This window comes from Branchiostoma belcheri, unplaced genomic scaffold (genome assembly GCF_001625305.1).
Source record: "Branchiostoma belcheri isolate BF01 breed outbred unplaced genomic scaffold, Haploidv18h27 scaffold171, whole genome shotgun sequence".
NCBI lineage: Eukaryota > Metazoa > Chordata > Leptocardii > Amphioxiformes > Branchiostomatidae > Branchiostoma > Branchiostoma belcheri.
Genome location: NW_017803169.1, coordinates 431,519 through 441,789, shown reverse-complemented (window position 1 = coordinate 441,789; position 10,271 = coordinate 431,519). Strand labels below are relative to the sequence as shown.

Genomic DNA, 10,271 nt, shown 5'->3' with positions numbered 1-10,271 from the left:
TTTTTAATATGCATACATTCGGTGTCTCCTCCGTGCTGCGTGCCGCTTCAACTCCCCTTCTCCTACCCGCGACAACAGAGTGACTCCAGATGGGGATGTATCCTATCTTACCCTCACTCCGCGCAAAGCAACTCGGGATAGTATCAAATCCCTCGTCACTTTGCTCTCTGCTCGGTTAAGATATGGGCGTTGTATTGGGGCCTTCCTTTCCCCTTTACCTGCCCCAACACTACCCTATACCCCCGTCTTCTGCACTAACCTCCAATACTTACAGCATTTCCCACTCCCAATCCTTCTGCACTCACTCCATATCTTACCATTCCTGATCTTACCCCACTGTCTAGGGAAATACCCCCTAATAGCGAGTCTCGTTATGTCATCTGCTTTAATAGGATCTAGATAAATGTAATTCAGACAACAAAACTTTCAGAACATTCCTTGCTTTAATTGTTTCACTCAAATATATCCAGTGATATTTTACCCCCCTTGGTTTTCCTCACCTCTCGCTTATCAATCCTATATACAGTATCGTTCCACTTTGGTTTTTTCTCCCCTCCTGTTCTCTACATGATCTTGTTCTGACAAACTTTGACTCCCACTCTGGTACTAAACGCGCTACGGGAGGGTAGGTGCTCTCAGTCCTAGCGTTCAGTTCTTGTTTGCCCAGTCCTTGGCCTAGCACCAGTGTAACTGATTTTGGGATTCGAGTCCATATGTCATAACTCGCTCTTTTCTACTCCTCCCCTGAGTTCGGTTCATAACCCACTCTTCCGTTTCCGTCGACATATCCGTTACCTTATAATCCTTGGCTACTAAGTACCCTAAATGTTTGAGTTGGGCAACAATTTGCGCCTGGACAGGTGTATTTCTGTCTTTTTATTTAGAATACCGGTTTCAAATCCCTGCTGTTGTTGCGTTGATATGACATTGCTGCGTCTGCTGACCGTCCCTCTTGGTCTTCCCCTTTGGATCTCCTCGCCACTTGATCCCGCAGGATGGCAGCGGGGGATCCCTCGTGGCACACTTTCTTGAGCTGCATGTATCGTTGGGCCGTCGCTTTATCTTTCCATCCCACGTGCGCCATGAGGGAGGCTTGGTCCGCCCCTCCCATTGCCATGGTGATTGCACTGGCCGTGCGTAAACCGTGGAGCGTGTCGCCATCGTACTGGTCGATCTCCCTTAGGTATGACTTGAAGCGATACTGCGCTGCATCGTACGAGAAAGGCTCGTTGATTACTTCTTTTGTCTTGTTTATCGCTCTGAAGAGGTACCCTTTGCTGATGTTAATGTGCAACGCCTTGGCCATTGTTATGTATGCTTGAAGACCTCGTACTGGGCAAATCGCTGTGTTCTCACTTACGAGGACCGGGAACGTGTTTGCTGCTCCGTCTCGCAAAGTTTTGCCGAATGTGTGGTTGAAGAGGAAACCTCTGTTGTCTGGTAACCACGCCAGCTCCTCCGCCTTACACCTTCCCAGGTCTGCTGCCCTATCTGCTGCAAAGAACAGCGTTTTAAAGAAAGCCTGGTCCCGGGCCAAGGCGAAAAGGGTGCTCTCCTTCACTCCGGGATCTCTCATTTTCGCTGCTATATGTTTGCATACCGCCTCCAACTTGTAGTGGAAAACTGGTTGTGCTTGCTTGGGTTGGATCAGGGCGTTAGCCTGCTCCGCTTTTGTTACCCTGAGGTACTCACGTACCCTGGGTGCCGCCGCCGGGTTTCCCGTGCATATGGCTTCATTCCAGTCGCCTCCCCGCCCTGATTTGTCAAAGATGGATCGCAGCTGTCCGATGACTGAGTCCACTGTCCCCGCTGCCAACCGCTGTGGGCAGCCGCACTCCGCCAGACGTTTTTTCCCAAAGTTTTTGCAGTTTTTGTGGTGGACCACTGTTTTCCCCCCCTTGTCTTTCCATACCAGGAAAGAGCATATGTCCTTAGGGGAGGCTGTAGTGAGGTCCTTCGGGGGCGAGATGTTACCCAAAAAATCCGTTAGTTCGTTCTCCAGTGCGACTTTCTTTTTGCCGTAATCCGTGTTCACGGCTAACTTGTGGATCTCGTCCAGACGCGCTTGTATTTTTTCCTCGTCCACATTGATGTTTTTTCGTGGCGGGGGAAAAGGTTTTCTCACATAGCCACACATTTGGCATCTCCTGAAGTTGTGGTCGTTTGGGTGGTGGCACTCCGGACAAGCTACTGATGGCGTCCACTGGCGTGGGATGAGGGGCAGCGGCTGTAACAGAGCACACGGGGAGGATGGTTTTAAAACAGGCTATCTGGCGTGTTTGTTGCTACACTATCGCATGCAGGGTCCTGGTTCCTTACCCATGTTCTATCCTGAAAACCCACAGTTCGTGTTGGAATATCTTTCCCACTCTGAGGCCCTGCTTTGACGGAAATAGCAAGGCCGACCTACTTCCCGCCTCTGCTATCTTGATGGATGTCTTTGCTGCACCTGCTAAGATTGGCCACCACAGGGGTCTTGGGCAGAGCTTGGGTACAACCACAGTCACTGTGGCTTTGTATTGGAGCAGAAACTGAATGACTGCCCCTGTCATGTTGATTGGGGGGAAAACATACGCGTTCTCCCTCTTTCCCTCAGGGGAAAGTGTGGGGTTGTGTCTAAACATGTCAACTCCCGCTGACTGCGGTGTCGGGTATGGCGTGTAGTGGCGCAGAGGGGTTCCCGATCTGTCCCGCTGGGCGTTAGAGTCCAGGGCCATGAGGTCCACCGAGTGTCCCTCTTTTCCTCCAAATTCTACCTGTAGTTGCTGCCACAGGTGGGGGGCTAACATACAGTCTGTTTTCGACATTACTCTTGATGGGTGATCCGCTTCGTTGTCTTTCGTGCTTATGTGAGACAAGGATAGTGCTATATTCAAAGCTACTGAGGTTTCAAATATGTTTTTAATCTCTTCGTTTAAGGGTAGAGATCTGGCACCGTCGCCTTTCCACGCGTCTACTACCGCTTTGTTGTCGACTTTTAGCTGAACTCTCGAGTTTTCTATCCACTTCTTCGCGGACAAAAGGGTGAGGGCTACTGCTTTGGCCTCTTTACAGTTGATGTCTTTGGTTATGTCCTGGTCTGACCAGTAGTCGCCCAGTTGAATGTCCGAGCCTCCGTTTTCCGTGCTGTGGAGTACCGCGCCCCACTTGTATCCTGACGCGTCGGAAGCTATTGTGATCGACGTGTGCCTTTCATCTCTCCATGTGACTGGTTTCATGTCTTTGTCCACAAAACGCCAGTGTTCAATCTCAGCGCGAACGCTTTTCGGTAGCTTTGCCTTGAGCTGGCCTTTTTTGGTCATTTCTCCCATCAACTTGCTACACCGTCTTGTGTAGATCTGGGCTCCTGGTACCATCAGTGCCATGGAGACGCATTTTCCGACGAATTTTTGCAGGGTGCGAAGTGTTATAACTGGGTCGTCTAAGATTTCCTCCCGCAGTACTGCGAACTTGTGGCGTTTATCGTCCGGGAAGAAAAAGAAACCTTCTTTTGAGTTGAGGCCTGCCCCTAGATGTACCAAGATCTGCGTTGGGGCGATAATACACTTATTCAAACTGAGGAAATATCCTGCTCTTGTGAGGAGTTCACACATGACATAACTCGCTACCTGCGCCTGTGTGTATGGGTCTGGGGTCTGCTCCGGGAGCGGACGGGGGGTTGTGGGGGTGGTCGCTTCGCCATTTAAGCGGTCGTCGATGTAAAGCATAGTTGGGATCCCTAAGTGTCTGGCGTATGAAGAGACTACACTACCCGTTGTGTTATAGATAAAAGCACTGGCGGACCATCCGAACGGCAGGGTGCGGTACACGAAATAGAATCCCTCAAATTGAAAACCAAAGTACGTGCAACTTTCCTCCGTCAAGCAGATGTGAGAGTACCCGCTTTTTTCGTCTGTGTGCGTCATGTAGCCGCCCTTGTGAAGTATTCTGGGCGCCTCTGTGATAGAGTCTAAGCTGAAAGGGCACTTCTTGGTCCAGTTGTTCAGGAAACGCCCGTCCCAGCACATTCTGGGCTTTGAGGGCTCTACTGTAAGGGGTAAGACCAAATGCGGTGGTTTGCAATGTCCTACTTTTCCCCATACTTTTATAGATCCGTCCTCTAGTCTGTCTCTAATTTGGGCGGCTAGGAAGTCGTGGTGTTCTGCGCAATTCTGGGCATTGGGCAGGATGATGGGTGGAGGCGTGGCTGAGTGGTAATGATCCCCTCGGAAAGGGCCGTCGAAAGGGGCGAGGAAATCGTTTATGTCCACCTTGTTTTTTATCCATCCTAATACTACCTCCCCTTTGTCAGAGAACACTGCCATTCGTTCCCATGTCTCTAAGTTATTGTGGAGTGAGCCCGCCACGAACTTCTGTGGGTTTCGAAAGGGTAGTGAGGTTGGATCTGCGTTCGCTCCGGTGGATATCACTTCTTCTGCTGAAGTTACCTCTGGAACGGGTTCTGGCCAAGGTCGTTCATCATACGTTACCCACGTGGTATCCTCCCACGAGCGTACGACCGCCCGGAAAGGGTCAAAAGAGGGGTTGATCTGAGGGGGGGGGAAGAAACAAAAGGCGTGTTTTTGTCTTGTGTGTCTTATATATTGACCATTGTTGGTACGACAGAGCGAAATGATGGGAAGAAAACCTTCTACCAGGTGGAAGAACTCATGTAAACAAGTGTCGCCCACAAAAGACAAGTGATCAAAACTGGATTCGTGTGAAAAGACCATCGGAGGAGGGTGTGACAAATATTCCGAGGGTGTGAATAAACCAATGTGCATGCCGTGTGTATTCAAAACAACACGTAGTAGGCAGTATGTAGACAAACGCCTGTTTCTTCGTAGGGAGAGTGACATTAATGTTGGTCGAAGTAGGCCTTTAAAAGGGGGGGCGTCTAAACATTTTTCTGGTGACACGGGTAACGCACTCGGTTACCAGTAGACTTGTAGTTTGTGTACTTCCCTGTTTAAGAACGTGTGCATCTTATCCTCTAGATTAATCAACCCGTGTGTTTACAGTTGCTTGCGTGTGGTAAAGTTCAAGTATCAAATGCTACGTAGAGAAACACACTGCCATTATCAGGTTCGATCATGCTTTATTCATAAAACCTTTTTCGTCACTACAGCTACAGGTCAGGGTTAGGTTTTTCTGTATTCCTCTGTCTTGACTATTCTACCAGCCGTTCTACGTGATAAGGTCAAAGGATGCCATTCTGAGTATACACTTGTGTTCTGCGGAGAGTAAACCTGGTAGGTTTGTTTTTTGGGAAAACCGTAAGTGTTCACGTTAGTCTTACCATAGTAATTTCACCACAGGTAACTGTGGGTATGACATGGAATGCTGTACTGCTCTTAGTCGTCTAAATCTCCGAGAGCATGTCTAGGAGTTTGAAAATGTGCGTCTCTGGTTTAACGAGGAAGGCAATCTCATCCTTTACCGATGGAGACTACAGTTCTGAGGACTATAAACAAAAAAGGGGAACTGGGTAAAAGTAATGTCAATACAAATCGCCTTGCCGCTTGAGGGTTGTGTGCGGCCTTGAGTTAGTCGGTCGTGACAGGTAGATGACACGCCGATTGCCTCTCCGAATGTGTAAACAGAAAATAGACTTTAGTATAGTATCTCAACTTGCTAATCACTACACACTACATAACAAGGCTAACAAACGTTTGTGCTCAGTTCGTTCCGTCGTTTCTTGTCTTAACACCACATTGTACGAGGGGCGTCACTTGTCTTTGCGGGGCGGGGCAAAGCAGTCCGCCTGGAAGTGGCCCGTCTTCCCACAGTTGAAACACCGGGTGTGGGCTCCTGCCCTGCGCGTGGGAGGCTGCCGGGATGCCCTCCATCCTCCTCGAGCTCTGCTCTGGTTCCACGGTTGGTGGTGCTGGGGCGGTCCCATGGGTGGGTTCCAGGCGTTAGGTGGAGCTCGGGTGTTTCGCCCGTGTGGGTGGCCTTCCAGTGCCGCCGCCGCCTTGTTGGCTTCTTCCATAAAGCGCTTCTCCATCGGCGTCATGATCATGCGGCGAATCTCCTCTCCGATTCCCTCTTTAGATGAATGCTGCAGGCAGAAGTCTGCGATAGACTGGTAGCGTGCTATCATCGCGGGTTTTGCTTTGGTCTTGCGTGCCACCCCGACGAGTGTCAGTAGCGCCCCGTGCAGTTTCTGCGGGTACCGATGGATCAGCGGATCCAGGCCGATCTCTTTTATGTTGATGATTTCCTTCTGGATCGCATCATCCTAAAGAAAAAACCACAAAAACACTTGGTGTCACTCTTTTGTTTCTGTATCGAAGAGGTTGAGGACTCGTATTCAACCTCCACATCCTTATCAAAAACATCTCGTCAGTGGAAAACAAAAGAGGGGTGACCTCGTGGGGTCATATCATGAGATGGGTGGTGCGTTGTTAAATCGGTGATAGCCCTGATCAAATCAAAATGTCAACGGGGGGTGAAGAGTGAAACTGATAACGGGTAGGGGTGTATCTCCTACACCCGCTGTGACAAATCGTTCAAACGGATTCCTGGCTTATCAGATGGGGGGTGTCATTCTGGTCTTGATTAAGCGGTCGGTGGGAAAAATTTTGGTTACCATCTGTGGTACCTGATGGCTAGAGCAAAATTCATGAAGTGTTGTGAAAAAACGGGCTTTCAGGGTTTCAGTGTTTTTCGTATCTGTAATGTTTAGGTTTGCTTTCTTGTTGTGAGCCAAAGATAAAGGCCGAAAATACTCACTCCCATTCAACCGTACTCAGAAATCGGCACAAGTTAAACGAGAGGTGAGGAAAACCAGACGTGGGGTAAAACGAAAATGAGCGTTTTGTTTTTTTTTTTTTTTTTTTTGAAATTGCGAACAGTGGGGGTCAAAAAGACACACAGGATGTATAATATTGGTCCTTCGAAAGCTCGACTGGTCAGGAGTGGGAGACCACACCAAACGGGGACGGGAGAAAAACTGGGACCTGGATCACTGTCGGCCTGCCTGCCTATTCTCAACTGTCTTGTCCCAGTCTCCTAGCCTGTCTTTATTCTTCTCTTATTTCCTGCTTATTCATGACCTGTGCTTAGCTTGCCAGCGTCCCAAATGCAATGTATAATAGAATTCTTCCATTCATTCATGTATTCACCTCCTCCAAACAACATAACACTCGAGTGCGAAAAATTCCTGTCTAGATGGGGGCGTCAAGGGGTTATCACCCCCACTCCTGTCATAAAACAAAAATTCTGTTTTTGTTCCTACACGTCACAGAGATCTTGAAAGCGGACCGCCTGTTGTATTACAGTGGATCCTATTAGCCTGATAGTTCTGTGCACATTGCTAGCTCGGAGTGGGTACACATTCTCCAAAATTCATTGTGATACTTCTGTAACCTTCCTGTTCATTGCGGCTAGTGTATGAAAACGTTTTCCTGCTCATCAGGTATCAAATCGAAGGAAACGGTTTTGTTGTGATGGGGGATATTCAACTCGTTCCTTACCGTCCAAAACATTTCGAAGTTAAAAACTTTCCGAACAGCCCGGGGAGCATCTATCCTTGCTCTTCCCTTTCCGGTTTCAGACAACCGAAAAAACGTTCCAAAACAGTCCGGGGAGCATCTATACTTGCTCCTACCCGTCAGGTTTCACAAAGTCAGATTTTCTGAACAGTACGAGGAGCATCTATGCTAGCTCTTACTCGTCCGTTTTCAAACAACAAACTTTCTAACGGTCCGGGGAGCATCTATATTTGCTCTTACCCGTCCGATTTCATCTAGGAAAAAATCGAAAAAACAGCCTGGGGAGCATTTCAATTTGCTCGTACCCGTCTGCTGTCAAAACATCAAACAAACTTTTATGAACCTTCCGGGGAGCACCTAGAACTTGCTCGTACCCTACAGATTTCAAACAAATACCAATCTTCGGACATAACACGCATGAGGCAAACAAAACCAAAGTCAGACTCGTATACAAACTCTACCCAACTCGGTAACCAAATACGTTTTCCTCGGCTGAGACCAAAACTCATACCAACAGATGTCTCGAAAAATACTGACCTCCAGTGTATCGTCATCGCTGTCGGACTCGTCCTCTGGAGGGGGGGGCTGTTTGTCGGTTTTCTTCGCCTTCTTGGCCGGCGGTGGTTTCGGCGAGGCGGGCTCCGACGACGTGCTCGCCGCCGGGGAGGGGTTCTTGGTGGCCGGGTCGTCCTTCCCTTCCAGGAGGTTGGCCACCGAAAGCGCCGCGGACTTCCCTCCCGAGGAGGTGCTGAGCTTCTGGGATGTTGCTGCCGAGGCGTTGGCTGCCAGAATCAAGAAATGGGCCAACCTGATAGCTGTGGCCTGGGATTTGGGGTCCCGGCCGGTCATGCTGTAGAGCAGGTCGGGCTCCTCGCCGGTCAGTTTCTTGATGTGTCCCGCCAGTTCGTCGCCGCTGTGGTCCTGTAGGGGGACGTCTGCTAAGAAACGCGCCCGCAAAGGCTCGTCGGGCGTCTCGGTGTCGCTCCGTACTTTTTTCCAGACGTCCATCAGATTGGCGCCCACGAGAGTGACGTCTCCGCGAAGGACTGGCACCGGAGCTGCCATGGTGAAGGTCCGTGTGGTCCGGGTCGCGACAACAGAGTGACTCCAGATGGGGATGTATCCTATCTTACCCTCACTCCGCGCAAAGCAACTCGGGATAGCCTGCCTGACAGCTTGCCAGTGGGGATGGTCACACCAAATTAATCCTGTGCTCTTTGAAAACATATGTGCCTTCTAGGAGGTGAAACATAATCTGTTTTCTTTGAGCTGAAACACAGCATCATACATATCTCCAAGTTTGGCTTGTTTTGACCAAGCTACAGGAGTCTTTTCTTTTCTTTGAATGTCTTTTAACCACTAAATCAAAAGGTCCAGGACCTGTTGGCCTGGGCTGATAGTGACTGCATTTGTATACATACAGAGCCTCCTACATGTGCTATGGGGAGTTGCAAAGGATGGTCTGATCTATCATGTGACCATGTATGGGAACATTCTGCTCCCCCCAGAGGTCATGTGACCTATGGGGGGAGCAGAAGGATGCTCTAAGCTGTCTTGGTCCTACATTGTGTTCTCTCTCTCCACTTCTTGTTAGACATTTGCTACCAGGCACCACATTTTTTTTACCAAATGTCTTGAAATTTTAACAGAGCTTGGGAATATACTTCCACATGTATTCTTGGTTTAATTTTTTGGATGCAGGCCCTAAAATAATTCAATGTAGCTTTTTTGTAAAAAAAATAGTCCCAAAAAGTATATTGTAAGTAAACTTATTTGCTCCTGTGTCTTCATATTAGGTCAAATAAAGGACCTAAAATTTGGTATGAGGATAGTGGTTCATGTACGGTGTTTGTGGTTGAAGTATAATGACAAGAAGTCCTAAATGCAACTTCATGTATGTTCTTTTAGGTTGGAATTGCAACAGAATTTCTGAAAATATACCCTGTGTAAAAGGGGGACAAACTTCAGACTGTTTCAGGCCAGGCAGGTTATAGACTGAATTAGGTCAGTCAGGCCTGCTCAGAGGCGGTGGGACGTCAGTTGCTGACACAGGATGTTCTAAATGGTTGAGGATTGTGCTTACTTGAGCCTGGTGCTAATGTAAGGGTCAACCATAACCGAAGACTGTGACAGAGGGCATTAATGCAGGGGAAAGGCAAACTAATTGGTTCAAGGCACTGCAAAGTTGACAGTGGAGGGAGGTGCCTTGGACAGTCATAATCTACTGTGAAATTAGGCACTATACTGGCTGTAATGCAGGATGAATGTTTCAGGGGGTAATGCTGCATAGCAGACCACTTTGGCAAGGGCATAGCCGGCTACGCTTAGCGTTCCATTACAAATTCTGTCATCGAGGTGCGTCTCTGATATAGCTAAAATGTGCAGATTGTTAGAGCATAATAAGTCTGTAATTTCATGCACTTTATTCCTTAGACTATTTATGTTAATATGGCCAACGTGAAGTCCTTTACTACTAAGACCTAGATCTATCGGGCCAGGGTTGGAGTGAATATCACCTGACAGCAGCAGAACTATCGTAGCCAGCAGTGTTGATACGTCGGTTGAGGTGCGATTCTGTGTACGTTGCGTCGATCGACCTCCATTCAGGGTGATGTTGCTTATCGCATGCATACCAGCTGAGCCGAGCGCCGGGGGATGGTCAGGTGCGGACTGCCAGCTGCAGGTAATCAGGGCGAGCCTATCTTCCGCTTGCGAAGGTAGCCGATGATGGCGCGACTTTGGAAGTACAGCTATAACTACCACTGCCACTAGCAGTGAATAACATCTAACAAGAGT

General features: G+C 48.7%; 1 protein-coding gene across 1 annotated transcript; it reads right to left on the bottom strand.

The window, feature by feature from the left end:
- Nucleotides 1-382: 382 nt before the first annotated feature.
- Nucleotides 383-8,609, bottom strand: LOC109466909. The gene is made up of 6 exons (XM_019764775.1): nt 8,013-8,609; nt 5,711-6,220; nt 4,470-4,529; nt 2,961-3,524; nt 2,370-2,765; nt 383-2,266 (listed from the first exon to the last, which is right to left on the bottom strand). Exons 1-6 carry the CDS (start codon nt 8,538-8,540, stop codon nt 881-883), a joined length of 3,444 nt encoding a protein of 1,147 aa, XP_019620334.1. The 5' UTR covers nt 8,541-8,609; the 3' UTR covers nt 383-880.
- Nucleotides 8,610-10,271: the final 1,662 nt, after the last annotated feature.

What these genes read in the sequence shown, in the direction of transcription:
- LOC109466909 (XM_019764775.1), bottom strand. Translation starts at nt 8,540, where the DNA reads ATGGCAGCTCCGGTGCCAGTCCTTCGCGGAGACGTCACTCTCGTGGGC. An exon ending in GCGATGACGATACACTGGAG is followed by an intron (nt 6,221 to 8,012) that starts GTCAGTATTTTT and finishes TTTTTTCTTTAG; the next exon opens with GATGATGCGATCCAGAAGGA. An exon ending in CCCCGCCCCGCAAAGACAAG is followed by an intron (nt 4,530 to 5,710) that starts TGACGCCCCTCG and finishes CCCCCCCCTCAG; the next exon opens with ATCAACCCCTCTTTTGACCC.